Source organism: Lepeophtheirus salmonis, chromosome 6, assembly GCF_016086655.4.
Source record: "Lepeophtheirus salmonis chromosome 6, UVic_Lsal_1.4, whole genome shotgun sequence".
In the NCBI taxonomy this organism is placed as follows: domain Eukaryota; kingdom Metazoa; phylum Arthropoda; class Copepoda; order Siphonostomatoida; family Caligidae; genus Lepeophtheirus; species Lepeophtheirus salmonis.
In genome coordinates, this window is record NC_052136.2 from 14,272,804 (window position 1) to 14,294,495 (window position 21,692).

The 21,692-nt window shown below is 30.8% G+C and overlaps 1 protein-coding gene across 2 annotated transcripts in view; it reads left to right on the top strand.

Moving 5' to 3' along the window:
• The window catches only part of LOC121119489 (uncharacterized), a 160,960-nt gene that overhangs the window by 117,391 nt on the left and 21,877 nt on the right, over positions 1 to 21,692 (top strand). For both annotated transcript variants that reach the window (XR_011781022.1, XM_040714160.2), the window contains exons 5-6: positions 12,230 to 12,390; positions 15,756 to 15,926. Coding sequence is in view for 1 of the 2 variants with exons in the window: in XM_040714160.2 (XP_040570094.1) it covers positions 12,230 to 12,390; positions 15,756 to 15,926 (332 nt within the window). In the remaining variant the exon portion in view is untranslated. The remainder of the gene's footprint in view (positions 1 to 12,229; positions 12,391 to 15,755; positions 15,927 to 21,692) is intronic.

The following is a 21,692-nucleotide window of genomic DNA, read 5'->3' on the forward strand; positions in this document are numbered from 1 at the left end:
ACGGAATTGGGCAAATAATTTTTTTCTAAAAAATATATTTCTTTAAATCATTTGGCAATGTCACAAATCCAAGTCCTTGAATATTTTCATGGGGCCCACTTTGAGTCCTCAGATTTGTTTTTAACTTATTTTAAGTCTCCTTAATTAAATGTAATATATAGTGATGTACATCGGGTGTATTTTTCAGCTGCCCCGTTTGTTTTTTTTGTAATTGTTAGTCTGAAGAATGATTTATTTATTTTCCATTATTGTGGAGTTATATTTACAAGTAATTGTTGGAAACATGCCCTTTTTTATTTCCTTTTCCCCCTTCTCTTTTATCACAGCTGATTGTAAAAAAATTCTTCAAATTGTCGGAATTGCAATGTTGATTTTTGAGTTTCTTTTTTTTAAGCATACCCATTATACACAAGATTTGCATCACTAGTAATATATGACACTTATGGTAAACATGTTTTTCTTGATATCGGTATAAAATAGCTGTCGAGTCCTAGTCAAGTCATTAGTCATTTATTTTGAGATGAAGTCTAGTCGCAAGTCTTCAAAAAATAGGGTCTTGAATCCAAGTTACCATCTCTCCCTGGTTCACATTTATAACACTTCATATAAGCAATTTTGCGGTCCACATATGATCTGTGGATCATTGTTTCTCTTACTCTTGCTTTTAAACGTCAATCATAGAGTCAAAATGTTACAAATCTCTTGATTTTGTCAGCATCTGTCATTCCAAATGACTGAATCTTCTATCTTAAAAAAAAACCACCATTAATTCTTTGTTTTTGTAATGTCTACATTATTGAGTAGTAATATTATTCATGTAAATTATGACATCTGAGATGTAACATACGACATAGGTAATACATATGCAGGCAATATTATTATGCAGATTGAAATATATACGCAAAGATGCAGGATTTGATTTTTTGATCTATATTTTTTCAATATACATAACATTATGTGGAAAAGAATATTAAAATTGTCAAAACACGTTACCATTTAATGACAAAGAAAGAGAGAGAGGTTTTTTTGTTTTTTTTTTACAATTATAGGGAGATGACAATGATCCCATTAAAATCTTTGGTCAAATGAGTTCGAGTGCACTACATCCAATCATATATTTAATTGTCCCTTGTTATTATCCACGACGAATGAATTGTAAAATTGATTAATACTAAAATGATTTTAATTTGATGATTGAACACGACATTCCTACGCCCAAATAGGGAGTTATGTTCTAAAGAAAATGAATTACTCAAAATGTCATCGTAAAAATATAATGGAAGAAGAGCTAAAAGTGCATTTCTTTTTTTCCTATGTGGTATGTCATCATAAAAACAATCTACAACAAAAGTAAATCCCAATTTTCTTTTTTGCTTCATTTATACATACAGGCAAATATTTTATATACATATATTGGCTCTATATTCCAATTACTGGGATAAGCTACGATATTAATTGATTTTAAATATATTTTAGAATCTTTATTTGATTTATGAGACTTAAGTTGGCCCCGATAGGGCCTTTGAAATAAAATCCATCAATTTCTTCTTCATTTATTATAACGATCAAATTTGGCCACTCCAAGGGATTAATAAGAATAACTTGTTGATAGAAATTGAAGATCAAAGAATAAAGATTTACAATCAAGTATGAGAAAAATCATTCTAGGTTACTGTTGTGTTGAATGGCCGCATATTTCCTTTGTTACTTGCTTTGTTAGCTTGAAGAGATTTTTTCTACTACAAAATAAACTTGTTTCCTCGCAAGATGGCCTTCCAGTGGGGATCACATTCTGCCTTTTGCATAAGCAATAACAAAATTGAATGTTTCCTTTATTTAATCAACGGTCATGGGACGATCACTTATTGCTCTCCATAATCAAGGGAAATAGATGCGATAATCGTATTTTGTTTGTGTACATATTTTATTGGAATACATATTTTTATATATAACGCACAACAAAAAAGTTTTGTTTCATATGAGTTGAGAAATTGTAATTGTGCTAGATGTAAATGTTAACCAAATTTGCTATAATTGTTTATTGGTGTTACGCTTATCTAGTTGCTGTACCAAAATCAGATTCTTCGGATTCTGATGCATAATATATTTTCCCCCGGTATGTAAAGATAAAAAAATCAGAAAATGAACGTGAGTACCCTAATAATTTAAAGAATGTTTGGAAGGAGAGCAGCTTAGGTGTCAACGCGTTTTATTAGATCAGCTGCAAGTATCGGTAAAAGGAAAGAAATGCCACTCATCCGTATATATCCTGAAATTACGCCGATGTGGATCCTCAATTCTAGTCCGAGTCCGACAAGGACTTCAACTTATAAGACCCGACCAAACCCTCAGCGTTACTCTTTGTTTTTAATGAGTAGTTATTACTGTACACTTCGATGTTCCCTTCTCAAAAATTAAATCATAATGATGGCAGCTTTAAAAAATAAAAAAAGGCAGTTCAAATTGATAAGTAGAAAAAAACCATTCCTCCTTTCTAGGACATATTTTATACACCTCTACTCCCCAATACATATATACTTAAAGTAATAATATAATTTATTTATTTTTACTAACTCCATTCACTATGTTCTATAATTTATTAGGTATTGAGGATGATTAATAAACATTATTGTAGAAAAAATGGAAATACTATGGTTCGCTCATGATGCATAAAGATGGAAATAAAACAAAATTTAACAGAAAATATAGATTTTGATTAATAGAACCCATTTTCTTCTTTTTTTTTTTTTTTTAATATGAACAAAACTTGAACAATTTTGATTATAATAGGGTAAAAATACCAGTCAATTTTCTCTCGGAATCCAATTTCTGACCATAATTGGTAATAATAGAAGAAAAAGATGCTTACAATAACATACCTTCTTAAAATGATGTAGAACAGGGATTTTAAAACTTGTTGATGTGATGTACTAGTTCCAAAATATTTATTTAGCTCAAGTACCCCTTACCAGCATAAATCATTTTTAGTTTCAGTTATAGGGGCGTACGCATGACTATATCTTGGAAGGGGGCTTGGTTTTTTGATTAATTTTTTTGAAAAGAAATCAATAAATTAAAATTTAAAGGAAAAAATATCATATATTTAAATTTTAAATTTTTTTGGAAAAAAAAATTCAAGTATTAAATCTTTTGGAGAAAAATTTAAATTCCATAGCTATTCACAGAAAATTAAATTACATTTTAAATATTAAATTTTCTAGTCAAAGTCAAAAATTCCTTAATTTGGGGTGCTACAACCCCTTAGTTATTTAACACTTGCAAAATATTCTTTCCAAATTTCAAGTAACCCCTGGAGTGCCTACAAGTACCCCAAGGATTACGCGTACCCCCATTTGAGAACCACTCATGTACACAATCAAATTAATTTACTATATAAATATGAATCTTACTCCTAAATAAACAACATATACTCTCAAATAATATTATTGTTTACTAACTCATGAGAATAATTAATTGACTTCTCAAAGAGTAAGGAGCAGAAATAGTTAAAAAATCCACAAAATATGTATAAATAAAGTTTCAACTGAATTGGGGAACCTTCCAAAATACGTTTAATCGTCCTGTTATTTGGCATGGAATAGTCTTTCAGGATATTACAAACTTCACTATACCCACATCAATGATATATCTCATTCTGGTTTTCGAGCACTCTATATAGAATGAACTTATTGAATCTTTTTTACTTATGACGTCGCCATTTTCAAAAATTGAATTTTTTTGAAAATCTCCTGCAGACGTCCCTCTCAGGTGGTCCATTATAAAATTCAAATGGGCACAGTTATATTTATCATGAAAACATAATAACCATTTAACTAGAACAAATTAAAATGGCTATACATAGTATCAATGTATAGTTGATAATTTAGAATTATCCATGTGTACTCAAATAATTCATTTAAAAAATGAAGGAATTACAATTTGTACAAGCACTTTGTACAATTTGTAACTAACTTGCACGCAATATTTAAATAGTTTATAATAAACATAGCAATTTCTGCAGTTTAATTTTGGAAACTTTTCATTGTATTAAAAAAAAATACTTTATCTACGCGGTCGTAATTACCGGATATATTTGATGATTAGTTAAAGCTGTAATCATCATATTTTTACTCAACCCCCCTCCTCCTCCGTTTATTTTTTCTCTTCATTATCGTAGATGATACTATTTTATTTTTTTAAATGATACACATAGGTAATATATTAGTGTTAGATTCGAGTATTACTCAAACTCGACTCAAATCGTAGACAATTTTCCGAAATTAACTCAAATTCGCCGGAAAATTTTAGTTTTGTTCGTTGTTTTTTGTTTTTTAAATCAGCTGTACTCAAATAATCAAAACCGGTAATATTCGAGTATATATTTCGAGTTTTTTTATATATTTTGATTCAGTCATTAATATCTAGTTTTTTGATTCAGGTGGTCAAACCAACATAGATTTTATCAACTCATTTTTTCTCCAGGGGTGGTGTCTGTAGGATTTCATTTTGGAGGGGGGTTAAAAAAATATTTACCTGTTGTCCTGTTTACATTTTTGCTACAAGCTGAAAATTTTGGATGAGTAAGGACAACAACTTTTCATTTAGCGGAGGGGGTTCAAGCCCTCCAGCCTACCCCCTCCTGTATAATCCATATATTCGAAAATGGACACGACTTCACTCAATGCTCAAAAACTTCAGCTTGACTCAATGCTCAGATACTCAAACTTAGCACGATATTCAATTATTCGAACTTTAGATTTAAAACTCAAGTATAACACTACTAGTATTTATTAATGATTCAACATCGTTAATATTTCCTTGTTTTTATAAATATAAAATCATGGACTGATTTTGCCATCTTTTGTTTTTTGATCATATCTCAGTGAAGCTCCCACGCCACAGAATTATATATAAAGGGGGCTCACAGTCATGGGTGTACTCTGTACTGCCTTGAATCACGTACTACAGCAATAGATAGAGTTGTTCAATTCTTTTTTACATTATTATCTGTATTTAAAAATAAATATATTTATCGAAAATTTATGATATTTTATAGTGTGAGACATTCGATTTGTGAATATTCTTCGGATTCGAGTCTCTTATTAATTGGAATAATGTACTTGATTGCTAGCATTTAAAAAAAAAAGTTAATAAAGTATGATTTTGAGCGGGTTCTTGCTACAATCATAGTTTTAATTTCGTCCGAATTTTTCAAGTCGTCTCATTTATTAATTATTGTATTTTTTTTCATTTTTTATAAAAATCAACTTTACCATTGGTATTCAGTTAACACAAATACAGTCTTAAACAAAAATTAATTGAAGTAGAAATGCCAAATTTATTTTTTAATATTATAGATATTTACATACAACCCAATCGTTCATCAGGAGAGTGTACAAGATTATATAAATATATATATTTTCAATATTTTGATTCAAAATTCCTCCACAGTATAATTTGATCGAATGATCTTTTTATAGAAAATAAATCTTAAAAAAACTTTTTTTTTTATCCTCTGCTTTTTCATTAAATTTTTTCCTCCTGGATGATCTAGATCAGAGATTCTCTACCTTTTTTTAGTAATGTACCACTTATAAAATGTTTATTTAGCATTTTTAGCTTCAGTTACAGGGACGTCTGCGGGATTATATTTTGGAAGGAGGAGGGGGGGATGGTTGGTTTTATAAACATTTTTGAGAAAAAAATCCAAAAATGAAAACTTTGAAAAAAAAAAATCCAAAAATTAGATTTTTTCAAAAAAAAAATAGAAAAATCCATATCCTGTCACAAAAAAAAATATTTGTAGAAACAAAAATTCAAAAGTCCCTAGCTGTTCACCAAAAATTAATTTTTTTGGGCAAAAAAAATCAAAAATCCATATATATTCTCAAAAAATTATTTAAAAAAAAAGAAATTCAAAATCCACAGTCGTTCACTAAAAATTAAATTTTTTGGAGAAAAATTAAACTAAATTAAATTTCAAAAAAGAAAAAACCACATATTAATTTTTTTTTTTTTTAATTCCTTCATTTGGGGGCTACAACTCCTTGAGTTATGTACCATTTGTAAAATATTCTTTCAAAATCTCGAGATCCCCAAGGGGTACGTTTACCTCCCCCAATTGAGAACCACTTAATATTATACACCGGCCCTGAGGTCAAATATATTAGTATCCTGACAACGCTATTCCCACCCATCCTTAAGCACATATTACATTGAGTCCCTTTCTCCCTCATGATGACCTAAGACCCAACATCATCATCATCTACTCCCTACGACAATCCTACTCATTCTTGTATCCCTAATCAAATTAATTGTCTATACCTATACTATCTACTTGCATAACTGAAATGACTTAAAAGTGTATACGTATTGTTAATGAATTTGTGTCTTGTCATCTGTCTTCGCCCACAAAGTTTTTTGTTTTTCCTTACATACATACAAAAGAGAATGAGAACTTCTTCCTTTATTTATTTGTAATGACTTAAGTTAAATATATATTGCTTATCTGCATTTATGAGGAGGGGGAAAAATACACACAGAGTTACCGAGTGGTTCCATTGAAATATGAAAATTCACTCATTCAATCATTAATGAAGGTTGAGTGATTTAAATTCATTCATATTTCGATAAATTTATGTATAAAGGATTAGTACCAAAACAAAACAGCCCTGAGCTTCCTAGCTTACATATAAGTCGAGAAAAGGGGACTTGAACGTGACAAACTGGACATGGAGGAGTGAAAGAAAACAGTCCAGATCAATCCCTTCAAGTCTATGATGACCCATGCAAGAGCTATTGGGGTTTCACAAACAAACTGTCCAGTGGGCTATCAAAATTTCTTGTGAAAGAGCCTTGGAAGATGGAGATGCCACCATTAACACTAGCAATGAAAGAACCATATCTCCTCCGTTGCAAGACTCTTATGAACTTTTAGCCCCCTTACAGGCTTGATGCCAACCCCTCGACTACCCCTTTTGGGTGCATGTTGAGCGTAAGGCCTACAGTGCCCGTCATCCAAACACCGAGGCCTTCAAAACCACTGCCAGCCAGCACTGGGACACTATGAAAGTTTACTACATCTGCAGTTGGTGCCAGGACTTCTGCCGTCGACTGGAAGCCATCTTTTCGGCTAAGGGAACCCATATGAATGATTAAGAGATTTGAAATTTATAATTCAATGTGTTCAGATTTTAATGGACCACTCAGTAGAACAAGAAAAAAACCACTCACAAAATATGCTTGATGTTGAATCGTTATGTATGTACATTCCTACGCGTGTATCTCAAAGAAAAAGTTGTATACTATGTATTGTAAATTTGTATATATAGATTAAGAGTTTTGAGCTCTCATTTATCAATCAGCAGTCATCGTCAAATGCAAACTACAAATGTGGTGCGCGTCATCATAAGAACAATCTACAACAAAAATAAGATAATCCCATTTTTTTCTCTATTAATACATATATACATAGAGGCAATGGCCCCAAACCATAGGTAAAGATGAGGTTTTTGAAAGATTTCGAGGAGAAACCATATATTATTCCTGCATGAAGACCCTTGTTACTTGATTAAATCCATCTTATATGATTTTGGAAGGAAAAAAATAATACTACTAAAAAGAGGAAAATCTTCTACATTTAAAACAGCAATAGTGGCGGGAAAATATTGTAATGATATTTAAATTCATATACATTTATTTGATTATGCATTTTTAAATCAATTTAGACCAAAGATAGACGATAATTCTTCTTTTAGAGGGAGATGTTAACACACCTCGACTTATTAAATAATGAACAAAAAAGAAGAAAAAGCACACGCAAGAACCGTTTTTCTCTTTCTAATCGCTATACTTGTTTTTTTTCTTTACACAAATCCCTCCAATAACCATACACTTTTGCGGAATTTTTACAGTTATCACAATAATTAAAAAAATCATATTCTCTAAAATTAAAAAAAAAAGTTTATAGTTTTTTCTAAAAAATAATCATTTGTCTAATTTGGCATTGACAAAAAAAACTTTAGTCAAAAATCATTCGGTCGCCTCTGATGAGTCCGCCGCTGGTGCATACAGCCCAATAATTTATTGACATATTTGAGTCAACTGTAGACTTGGTATTTAATTTACTGGGATGAGTTAAAATGCTCCAGAACTTAACCTATAGCTAAAAACCTTTATTTAATTTGAAAGCATTATATTGATCATTCAAACACAATATTTTCATTACTCATTTTTTATTGTCACGTTGAATTTTGGCTACGTTAAGTCCAATTTGTAACACACCCAAAGGGTTAGTACAAATAATCTACTGAAATAAATTGGAGTAAAATAATATGTCAAAAAAAAAATACATATGTAATCAACGCTCAATTTTAAGTAAAATAATTCTAGCTTCCGTTTGTCTTGATGGGCCATAAATCCACTTATTTCGAAATATTATGTAGTACATATTACTATTATCTATATTTTTTGACTGTCATGGTTTTAAATTGACTTGACAAATTCTTCAACCTGTTTATTATTGATGCGTGTTTAACTTAATTTTTACTAAACATATATTATATACATATTAGGGGTGGGTTGAAGTTCAAGACCATTATCATTTTCTGTCGGGCCGAACTATGTACTTTGATCATTTCATTAAGTACGGTCTTCAACGGTTGCATAGCTCTTGGCGATATTTCATAATCACAAAAAGTGACATTGGTTTTTGATTGTCAGCTGTGGATTTTATGGTTATAACCCCCTCCCTCATTCACGGTTCTGAACAACGGTGATTGGTTGAATTCCAGTGATCTAAGATGTTGTGAGCGATTCTCAACAATTATTGAAGGTACTCCCTTGGGAGATTGAATATGTTTAGATATTTGTCATAAATAATAGCAAGCGAATTTATAATGTGTTATTATTCATCTTGAAGTTTGAACAAAATACGTGCAATTATCCTCGGTGGCAGTTTTCTGCGCTCGATTCTTCACATCTAACTCTTAACAATTGGTTTGGCGACAAAATCGGTCCATTGAGTTAGACAGGGAAAATCGGACAGAAAAAGGGATTTTTAAAAAAATTCCTTACCTTTTCTACAGTTTGATAAGTTGTTGTTTACGCAAATGGGAACATCATAAGGAGGAAATAATGGCTGTTGATGTAAATTGGTTAACATAAAGCAGAATCCCATGATGATACTAAAATACCAGGGCGCTCGCTGGATTATATTTGTGGGAGGGGGAGGGTCCTTCCCTTGCGGATGCTTCTATGATACAACTGTGTTATAGAGAAAACTGAACTTAGTTTGCATTAATTGGGGCCACTTGTCCGTGAAAACTGCATATATACTCTATTAACCTGTCCGACAGAAGGATATTCCTGTTCAGTAGGGTCAGACAAGTGTTCATGTAAAGACCTGTGAGACCCTGGTTTGGATGGAAATTTCCATCCAAATCACTCTAGACAAAATGGATACACATCCGTCTTGGACCATGTCTCATCACGAATATCTCCATATGTACATACATCATTTGAAATGTCATGATTTTTTTTTTCTATTGAAGGAATCATAGAAGGTTTTTGCCACAATTTGAGAGTCCTATATTTCTATTGAGCATTATTCACGCCTGATCTTTGTTCTCCTTATCACTCAATCCATCAATTTATTTGAGAGTGTATAGAGTGTGTTTGTATAGATTCCTACATACTTACATTTGTATATGTATGAATGAGGAAAACCTGATTCAAATTATGATAAACTTTGAGTCTTGGATTGCAAATCTTGAAAAAGGAGAAAATAAGTTTATACAATGCATGTTTGTACCTTGGGCGTCATTTTTAGCAATCTGCTATTTTTTGCCTATTCTTTTCTTTTTTATATATATATTTCAATCCTTCCACATGCTGGGAGAAATTTTGACTACCTCATATTAATATAATATTTAATAGTGTTGGGTTTCGATCTGATATCGTTATGAGATTAACTGATACGGTCCAAATTCTGTTTGGACCGTTCTTGAAGTAAAATTTTCTCTACTAAAATAAATAAAAATGGAAAATTAATTTTCGGTCTGGACCGAAACATCGGTACAGACCTGTTAAGAATAAATCACTTTAGACCGAACTGGGGAAAAAATCTGTCCCAAGTCTCAATACTAATGTTTTATTGTTTAGGAATTAACATGAGATGGGGATTCATCGGTCTCAAAAGACGTCCTATATATAGATGTTTAATAGATAATGAATATTTGAATACTTGTCTTTCTAAAATTATTTTATTCGATCCAGAGATACGAAATTTAATATTTGAAATAGTCATAAATAAATACTTTATTATTTAAAAAAAAAAGTCGTTTAAAAAAATCATGTTATAATAGGTGCATTAAAAAAAAAAGAAATACATTAATTTTAGTGGATTATATTTTAAATTTATTTTCCCCTAATGTCAATCTCATTGGCAGTCAAAACAGCGCTTGCATGACGTTCAGACTCGACTTTTTCCATTATTTTACCTACATTTTCGACAATTGACCTTCCAAAGCCGTGTGCATCCTTGACATCAAAATTACCGCAACAAAATCCACAATAACAAAATACTGCGTGATTGGCTGTTGTAGTATCCAAACCATAAACTCTTCTCAAATTTTTAGAAGCCCGGCTTGCGTTTTTGCCTTTATCGAAGAAAAACTGTAAAATAGGGCATGTTTTTTTAAGTATGAACTCCTATCTTTGTAATGCCATTTAGTGTAAACGGGTTGCACTTATACAACGTGAGATACACATTATTAGAGGCATCTATTGGAAAAACAATGGTTTTCTTTTAATTACACCTAGTATAAACCCTATAAAAAAGGGCCCACTTTTATTTTTTAAACTAGGATTCAAAGTTACCTGCTAATCTAAGAATGATAAATTCACTTTAATCAATTCATAATTAAGAATACTGAAAAACTGTTATCCTGAATAAAATAACCTACTTTAGGCTGTATAGAAGGAATTCAATTAGTAAACTAACGTAGGTAGGTACTTAAATCAAATATTTGTGATAACGATCCCATAAACTAGAGGGGGTGTTTTAAAATATTATGAAATGTTTTTAAAGGAACGACAATAGGGACATGATCGAATTTTAAATTTTATTTTAAGGACTGGTACAATTCTAGTATGAGATATACGGATGCCTTAAAGTAAAAAGTGTTTGACTTCCCAATAATTGAAATTTTATAAGGATGTATCGGTCCTTAACATGAGACTTAAGATCGGTCCCGTCACGTCCCACTCATTCGTCCTTATAAATTTATTACATTATAAATATCCCTCTATAAGGCATTGTTTTGACTCTGTATAATATTTGAATCAGTTTAGTAAAACTTTATGTATCTTCCAAGCACGAAAATATTTTGCCATTATTTTTAATTTATACCTATTTAAAGTCACTGGTAGATATCTATGATTACTAAGGTTCTAAGGCTATTGGCTGAAAACATTTTAGCCGAAGGACCCTTTGCAGTATGTACATTTTGCTGAAGGACAATTGTCTGAACGTGTGAGTTTATAATTTTGATTAATTAGGTTCCGAATACAACAAATGTAAAGATTCGAACCACATCCTAAAGTGTTGTTGTGTTTATATAATGATCATTAATTAATATGAAAAATATTTTTCTGCAAAATAACACTCATTAATTCACCTATATGACAGTATATGCACAATATCTATTTATCATTTTAAACTGAATGAAAATATGTATGCAATCGCATATATCTATAAATTAATTTATCATTTTTCGAACAAATGCCCTTTTGGGAAAAAATGTTTTCACCCACTGATGACTTCATTTATGAAAGATTATTTTATGAGACGGTTTTTGCGTCCAATTATAAGACCTGTTCTTAAAATTAGGGAAGAGTCTTCATAATTTTGAGACCGATCACTAAAATTGTGTAAAAAGAAAATTTTACTTAGCATTTTTTTTTTTTTTCAAGAAAAAAAAAGCTTCCAACAGCCCCCATAAGAGACTACAATCACCACTAAATCCTTCAAACTCTATTTATGTACCCATAACTACAACATAGTATATATAAGCACGCATATAAATCTTTATTTTATATACAAGAAAAGTGATTTATTCTCCGGCCCATGATGTCAAAATCATATTTCTTGATTTATGATGCTCCTTGCCTTTCTTCATTTCATTTTCTACCGTCTTTTAATTATGATTTTATATATTTATTTATTTAGGAACATGCGGTATATGTAATAAGGTTGTTACACTCGAGGGATGTACTGCCTTTGGAAAGGTTTTCCACAAGGACTGCTTCAAATGCTGCGTTTGTAAGAAGAAGATAGATGGAAAATTTTTCGAGAGGGATGGAAAACCATACTGTTCCAAGGATTTCCAGGTAAAGTGTATTATCTAAATTTTCAATAACGTCACAAATTGGCATTATTATTAAAGGTAATGACATATTTGGGGGAGGGACCCATAGCTGATATTGTTATAAAAGACAAAGATATCATCAAAATCTGTATGTAACTTCATCAAATGGCTTTATATAAAAATATATTTAAAAAAAGACTTAATAAATGTATTGAGTACAACTTGATGCCAATGATAACCTTCGATGAAAATCGTGAGTATTTTGAGTATGTAAAAAAGAATAGAAGCCAAAAACCATCATCGATATTTTGAAGGCATTACAGTTTATCTGTAATGAAATTTCTTTAGATCAGTTACAATCAGCTGTGGCAAGGGAAGAGGGGAAGAAGGAAATAAAAAAGGACATTAGCAAGAATGACTCAGATATCGATCCCAATTCTACTCTGAGTCTAACAAGGCCTTACAACAACTCCGCAACAAATCCTCAAGTTAATTCCTTAATAAGGAGAAATAATTAATAAAATCACTAATATATTTAGAGGTGTATATAGAGCAGCTTTTTCGAATGATAGATAGTAAAACTGATGATTTGTTGAGGAGTTATTATAACTAGGGATAAAATCGTGTAAATTTTGGGCATGTCGCAAAAAAATAAGAAACCGAAAATCAACATGGTACCCCTGACAATTGAAAAAAAGTTTTGGAAGAGAGTAGCTAAGCTGTCATGACGTTTCATTAGATCAGCTACAATCAGTTGTGACAAGGGAGGAGGGAGAGAAAGAAATATTGGTATTGGGAAGAATAACTTCGATGCTAATCCTCAATTCTACTCTGAGTCCAACAAAGGACGTACAACTTATATCTTTGCAACAGATCCATAATGTTATTCTGCGTATTTTATGAGTGCACACAAATGGTCAATCATGTTTTGTATATAATTAAATGAAGTAGAAAATAAAGTTGACTATTAAGGAGTTAAATAATAATGACAAGAGTTTAGGAAAAGACAATTCATTCTTCAGAACACCTATTCCAAAAAAACGGGCCACCTAAATAATACACATGATTTACATCACTAATGATAATAATATGCAATAGCATTATGGTCCACTGGCTAAAGCCCCTATTTATTGAAACACAGTAAGGACCATTAAAAACATCAATGAACGTAGGTTTTTCAAAAATCACGTTTTTAGAGCGTCATTTCAATTCGAAGCCATACTTTGAAGAACTATATAGACGAAAATAGAAGTTAAAAGCAATTGGATGAAAACACTGCAGCAATTGAAAGATTAATTATTTATTATTCATTCAAAATGTGTCCAATCTTACAAAAATCAAGTAAAATGAGGGATACTATTGGAAGGTAATGTTTATTTCAATTGCTTTACGTTATAGCTCAAACCAATGAGTAAGTCTCATATTTAATTTTCTAAGCAAATATTTAGTAAATAAAAAACTTTTTTAACGCAACTTTTGATTGTTTATTTATTAAACATACTATAAGAAAATTAAATTTCAAAATAAATCAATTTAAAAAATAATCCATCGTTGATTTGAGACACAAAAACGTCGTCCGACCTTGGAGAGCGCGAGGAAAAGGCAGGAGCGAGAATTTAACTATTGTTTGGAAAAAAAATTCAAAAAAGGAAAATTGACAAAACATAAAAAAATTTTAAAAAGAGATAAAATTGCCTTGATAGAAGGCTCTTGAAATTGTTTTTTAAGTGTCCTTTTTTTTACTTTGATATTTATATTGAATAACAATTGGAACAAATATTATCGTCCAAATAAGACTCATTATTTGTATGATAAAAATCATTTTCTAAGGAGTTTTAATCAAGATAGCATAATAAATCATTCATATTTGATGTTATGCAATGTCTTAATCAAATGATTTTAATCTTTTATTTTCCTCTATATAGTTATAGTTATTCACGTCAAAATGTGAGTCTGAATCGAAATTATATTCAAAGGCTTCTAGAGACAAGATTTTAAAGTTTTTTTTGTTGTTTTTTTAAAAATAAAGTCGGTCATTTTAATACTACGTTCGAGGTTTGCCATCGAAAATAAATATTCCAAAAAATTGTCTGACATAATATTTTATAAAATTAAAATAATTGCAATTTAGTTCTGTAGGTTTAATTGGTGGGATTAATGAAAATCAGTAAATTATTTCAATCATTTGCATTTGCAAAATTCTTTAAACGTGAATTATTCTACGAATAATTACGCTACAGAGCTAAAATTGGTGTCATTCAAGTATTGGATTTATTTAGAAAAAACCAACATTTTAAAGACATTTTTAGATTCACTACTTACTATTTATTTATCAACTAATTATCCACAGCTATAAATTCAGATATGTTGGGAATTAAATCATGCATCTTTTTGTAAAAAATAACTATTCCTATAAAACTTCTCAATAAAAAGTTATTTTTAGAGAATTCAAAAATATGAAAAGAAATCACAGGGTATTGAAAAACTAAAATTCGGTGTATAGGCAAGTGTTATTGCCTTTTGGAAAAAGGAAGTTATGTTGCCTCACACTATATAATGAAACAATCTAGAGAGAGAAATGAATTTTTGATTGACGATAATGGTTTAAGTCCTTCTATTTGTTGTCTCCATTTGGAAATACAATCACACGGCTATAGGTTACAATTTTCCAACATAAATTAAAAAAGGTTTTACTTTTATAAAATTTGAAAGTTTAGGCTCCCAACATGCTGAACATGAAAACGCTTTATGGTATGTAGTTAGATGGTGAATTATCATTATTCATACAAATTACTGACTACTTGTGAGAGCGTAGGTACACCTCTTCAGTAGTTTTTTGTTATTGTTGAAAGCTTGCCAAATACCTCATACCTACCTTGTGCAATATAACAATCGAGTAAAGTGTGATGTCATAAATCATGGAACTTATTAGTAGTCTGTATTAATTATGAGTCGTCAATGGAATGTTGTACATTGATTCTTATCGGTCTTTCCTTTGATCTCTTTTCCTCTATTCTGTCAAAGGGATTCACGAACGAATCACAAGACTGACTTTCGCCCACGCTAAATGATAAAAGACCTTTTAATAAATATTATTTATAATTCATATTGCTCTGTGTTCAATTTTTTTTTTTTTTTTATAAAATATATTATCTTTTTACGAAAAATGAGCAGACTAATGATGTTCGAAAATGCATTTAATGGTCCTAAGGCTACCACTTAGAGGCTCGTTTTACCTTTTTCTTTTTTCTTACTTCTAAGAGGGGTATTTAATAATAATAATAATAAATATAATTAAAGTGCCTGTATAATGACGACGTTTTAAAAGCACATGATTGATCATTTCCCTCAATTTTATATATATATATTATTTTTTTTCCTTTTCAGAAAATAACTGAAACCTGCTGTGTCTGCAATCAGCCCATCAAAGGAGATTCTGTTGCCTCAAACAAAAAAGTATATCATCCTGGATGCATGACATGCTTCATGTGCGGAGAGGTCCTACGTGGATCCTACCTCTTCTATGAGGAGAAACCCATATGTGAAAGAGATTATAAGGTAAGAAGATGTTGTTGTTTTTTTAACTCTGTGTGTAGGATACCGGGTGTAAATTTTATTCTTATTCTAATACACAATAGATTATATTGACCCCCCCTCAATTAAGTAATTTGTGCTTCTTTCTAGAATTTTTTTAATATTGGAAATTTCATTTTTCAAATTTTCTAAAAAAAAAAAATCCCAAAACCAAGCCCCCCTCCACAAAAATTATATATATAATCCTGTGGACGCCGCTGTAGATTAATATATTTATTACTTGATAATATTTTCACATATTGTATTAAGAACATACCGCTGTTGCCATTTTATTCTATACGAGCTGAGGACTGAATAGAGGGAATAGAAACAAAGAATGAAGGTAGGAGAAAAAAGCTAAAAGGGAAGGATATACAAAGAAACAGAAGAAGAAGAAAGGAGAGGAAAGATAGATAGATATATAGAAAGAGTGAAGGGGAAAAAAGTTTTATTTCGGTCAAAATCGGTAAATTTTTAACTATAAGATAAAGCCCTTTACCCTAAGAGTGTTGTGCGGCCTCTGATAATAAAGCTAGGATCAAATATTGTCTATGGCTTATTTATTATTAATTCTTTTAGAACACTCAAATTTGATACATGTTTACCATAGATCATGTTCTGGTCTCAATACGCCACTATATGCTGTAATCATGGGACTGATTGAGGTCAGGTGAGCAAGGATGAAGGCCAAAAGTGCTTTGTTCATTAAGAAGCATTTTTACCCTTTAAAAAATTGGGAGATATTATCTATATGAAAAAAGTAGGCAGGGGTTTTCCTCTCTTAAGACGTCATTTTATTAGATGTACAGTTGACGGATAAACCGTTTAATTCTAACGAAATTTCGCAAATTTAAGCATTGGCTTTCCGCATAAATAATTTTGGGATATTTACAAACCTTTTTTATGTAAATACAGAAATGCTGAATGTAGTTATAATTATATTGAAAACTTTTGGATTTTTGATTCCTCATATCTTTACAAAAAAAAAATATTTAAAAAAGTGTGTCACAATTAAATTTATGTACACCCAGTATTTGAGTCGACATATATAATGTGTATCTTTCTAAGACAAAGGTTATTTCTAGTACCGGTTTATTTATTATTTGTTGAGGTTGTTTTTTTAGCACGGAGGGGATTCCATTGGGGGGTCATGAAAAGAGGCGTTAGAGAAACAAGCACAATGTAACAATAATATCATAAGACTTGATGCATACAAACTCTGAAGATTAAAGCAGGGATTTTTGTATCAACCCTTGTATATTCTTTATAGAAGAGAACTTAATCACTGAATCTGTTATACGTATCTTATGGTACCATGAGTTCCTTCTATGTAGACAATGAAATTGTTCTATTTATTTAAAAATACCCACGTATCTATCACATGTTTTTATTTATATGTGGTATCATTGGACCACCTAGGCCCGAACCACAATTTTAACCAAGTACCACGTACATTAATTAGACTGTCCTAACTTTAAGTTAACAATTTTTCCCTCTACTCAAAAATCCTGCTGAGAGCAGTTAAAAAAAAAACTGACTTGGCCAAAGTTTGAGGCCTCTATGACCTTTTTTGACGAAGGCAAAACTTGTCAAACTCTATTGCTTAATATTTGGTGTATTAGTAAAAATATTGTACGTCAACGATAATAGCGATAAAACATAACGATATTCAACAACTATCACTTCAAATAAGGGTAAATTTTCTTTTGTTATCTTCTATATTAATAAAGCAATGTTTGTCTGTCTGTAGAGAACTCATTTTTAGGAACAAGCGTGTGTAGCTATAACTAGAGAAGTTTTGTTTTTTTTGTAAGAAGGCAAAAAGAAGGCAGAAGCAAGACTAAATTTTTAAGATTTTGTTAAGAAGGCTGAGAAAAGAATTACTGCTATGAAGAAAAAGACTAAATTTAAAATAACATTAATGTTGGGAAAATGTTATTATAATTTTTAAATTCATTTATATTTATTTTATAATGCATTTTTAAAACAATTTACAGCAAAGATAGGTTATTAATGCATACTTTAGAAGTAGAAGTTAACACCAATTACGGCCTATTGAATAATGAGCACAAAAAAAGAAAGAGCACAAAGATATATTGTTTAGCTATGGCTTAGCGTGTCATATTAAAAAAAAAAACTTGAGTAAAATATCTATAATTACAAAGCAAAGTTGATTTGTCTGTGGAAAACTCTTTTTTGAGTGTGTTTTATGTCTTGGAACTGTATGATTTATGAAATAACAATAAAGCAACGAAATGCAAAATACTGAATGTGAAATTTAATGAGGTTTAGGAAGGAGCGGGTGTAGGTAAAGCACATACAGTGATCGCTCTAAAGACTAAAGTACTCGTTGGCTCATCCTATAATTTAAAAAAAAAAAATCAATCTCTAATTATTATTATTTTATTCTTGAGGAGAGAACATCTAAGTGTTGAGTAACTACGTGTGAGTGTGCTCATGAAAAACGGAGAGTACGACTAAGAATTAGAAACGAAGTTATTCTCTATATTATTACAACAAATTTTGTATGTTCGTGGACACTTAATAACTCCGAGCAATGCCGGGTACTACCGTTAGGTATAAATAAAGGGCAAAAAACAAACAAACATGTGCTTGCTTTACGTGGTACAACAGGGTTTTCTCGTTTTTTTATATATAAATAATCTCTTTTAGGGAAAACTGTATTTTTAAGTTTTAAAAGATTAACTATTCTTTTAAAATAGTTGTTTTGTATAAAATGCTTTATTTTGACTGATCTTGCTTATTTTCATAGTAATTATAACTTCAAGGGCCTTACTTGCAACCTTTAGACATTAATCAATATTGTCCAAATGTTATATTTCCTCATGTTTTACCATAAGAAACATTTTTGGACTACGTCTCCCAACATTGCCAAATAATATATTTTAAGAGCCACTCTTGTGTATCTATATTCCTAATTTTTATTTATTTTTATGAGAACAATTAAGTTATTCCTTTCATCAAGGTTTCTAATTGATCCAAAGGTGGATTATTTTATTGACTCCTCCATAGATTTTCCTTCTCATTAAGTAAGATTAGTAAATATTTTGTAATTTATTTATTTAATGCATTGCCACAACTTCTCACACCCCTTTTGATTACGTTCCATGCAAGGGCAAGCAACTATTAATTGGGCTTGTGTCGACTCTAACTATGGACTCAAATGGGGAGTCGATTTCCAAATTATAAAAAAGACAACTAGTGGATTTTATATTTTTTTGAGTCGTCTTAGTGATTATTATCACTTCAACATCGACATTTTTTGTGAAAATTATATAGGATCCACAATCCAGAAGCGGTCTCAAAGACCTGTCCTAGCGCTGAACTGGACCAAATTAATAAGGACCAACACAATACTAATAATATTTACTACTAGTGATGTGCTGCGAGCTGAATTTTGCTGCATGAGGCCACGCCAAATCGATCAAAAAAGGGACATTTTTTACGGCACCACCTCCAATTTTTTTGAAATTTTGCATATAGTTTAATATTCAATAGATACTCAAAAATCAAACATTTTAGTTTTGTTTGACCTCCATATCAGGAGTTAGAGGCTCCTAAAGTTCCACCCTCGAGGCCAGCACCCCTGTTTTTAAATAGCTATATCTCTTGTGTTTTTAAGGATATCGATCTACTTTAAACGAGGTTGGATAGATATTTACAAATTGATTATTCTATATTTTATACTTTTACCCAATAAAATGTATCTTTGACCTTAAAAATTTCAAACGGTGTACTTCATTTTTTATCAACATATATTAGTTTATTTCAAAGAAGTTTTGGGGCAGCTTTCAAATTTGGGTCAACGCTATCAGCGAAATACTAAGAATGGAAGGTACAAATCTTGGGTACAATATTAGAAAAGATGATTAATTTAGAATTGTGGCAAGACAAATTTACAATCCTTCATATATTTTTTTAAATCCAAATGACATAGATTTATTATACTACAATGGCCTTAAGTGTTTGTAAATATATAGGGTATTGTAAACCTAAAGTACTGCAAATTTTACTACTTAGTTCAAAAATAAAACTTATTAAACTCATATTTACCCAACCAAATTTACAATTTCAATGAAATACTGACTAATGAAAAGATCAAAAGATAAATTTCTAGCTTTATTTCTGTTATCAAGAATTCACAAATAATTTATAATGGCACACAATAATATTTTTTTTTCTTACAGCCGCTGTATTTTATATATAATTTATAAATCAATACTTAACTTTTTTTTTTGCTGAAGTGATAACTCTTTTAACTATCGATATCTGATGTAAAATGTTTCACCTGTAAGGAAAATGTCGACACAGGGGATAATGAGTGAACCTTCCTGAGTTCCAGGTATTGTGGTGGCACTTTTTTTGCCTATCGCTTTAGACAGCTTGATTATATTCACTACATTTGGAATATGCAAAATTTATATTCTTAATATTTTCTTCACAAAATTTATAAAATTCCATTGGAGTTAAAAATGGTTCCGAGTTTTTTTTCCTTCTGAACAACGCTGTAGACTTGCTTTACTCACTATCTGTTTAATTGTACAACTTAAACCATCACATAGTACTTTTCCGTGACTTGTTCCAAAATAAATTCCATTCTGCTGAGATTCCAAAATCTTCTTTGTGGTAGCAAAGTTTTAAGAAGTTCTTACAATTCTTATGTACATCCGTCAGAAAAGTATTTTATGTTTTTAATGTATGGCAGTTTCTTGAAGAAAGGGGATAATTTTTTTGATATATAAATGGATGCTCACAGTATCGTGAGTGTTACACAAAGATATCACTACAAAGTTAACATGTTTTAAGCTGGTGTTTTGCTTGAAATATCCAACGAAAGGTTGAAGTGTTTCCAATGAATTTTTCGAATGAAAACTATGCACCTCTTCAAGAACAACGAAAGACAAATTCTCAGAAAAGTCACTAACCACTACTATTTCTTCATCTTTTATCTCTTTCTTCGCTCTTTTAAAGCTGGAGGGTTGCATTTTGGTTATAAAAGCATGCGGTTGATATTTTTGTAGACCTTTCGTAAAATCTTCCACGAAATCATGACTAGATTTAACTAATGTTTCCAGTTGTGACCAATCTGTATGCGTCCATCTTCTATAAGTTATTTCATCAATCATATTTTCCTCCAAAATCTGGGACAATATATTTTTAATTTTAATTTCGTCACCACACATTCCACATTGACGGAGACAGCATTCTATAGAGGGAGGATCGCATTACAGAATAATGAGGAAATCATCGAGTGATTGAAGTCTAACATTATTATATTCTGAATTTTCCATCCAACACAATTAATTAAAATCAGCTCCATGGGCTTCATATTTTTGTGAATTATGCAAACGCATACAGAATGTGTTCCAGAACTTCCGACTAACACACATTCCTTGGGCCTAAGCTCTGCAAACTTCGAAAAACTAATTTTGTATCCTGGATATGTTTGTTTGAAGAGGTGATGAGCTTCTCGTAAGTTACATAATATGAGGTGATTTTGCTCTTTGATCTTGGCTCCATTCTTATAAACACTCACGTTATCTTTTTGTCCTGACATTATCCTGCTCACATTTTTAGATTTATAAAAGTTGATCATATCTTGAGCAACATGTTCATCAATTCTAGAGCCCCTTTTTGGATTTGGATCCACCAAAATTCCTTTGTCCATGGTCAACCTCTTGGCAAATTGGCAAAATGATATGTTGTTTTGAAAGTATTTTGGATTTTCCT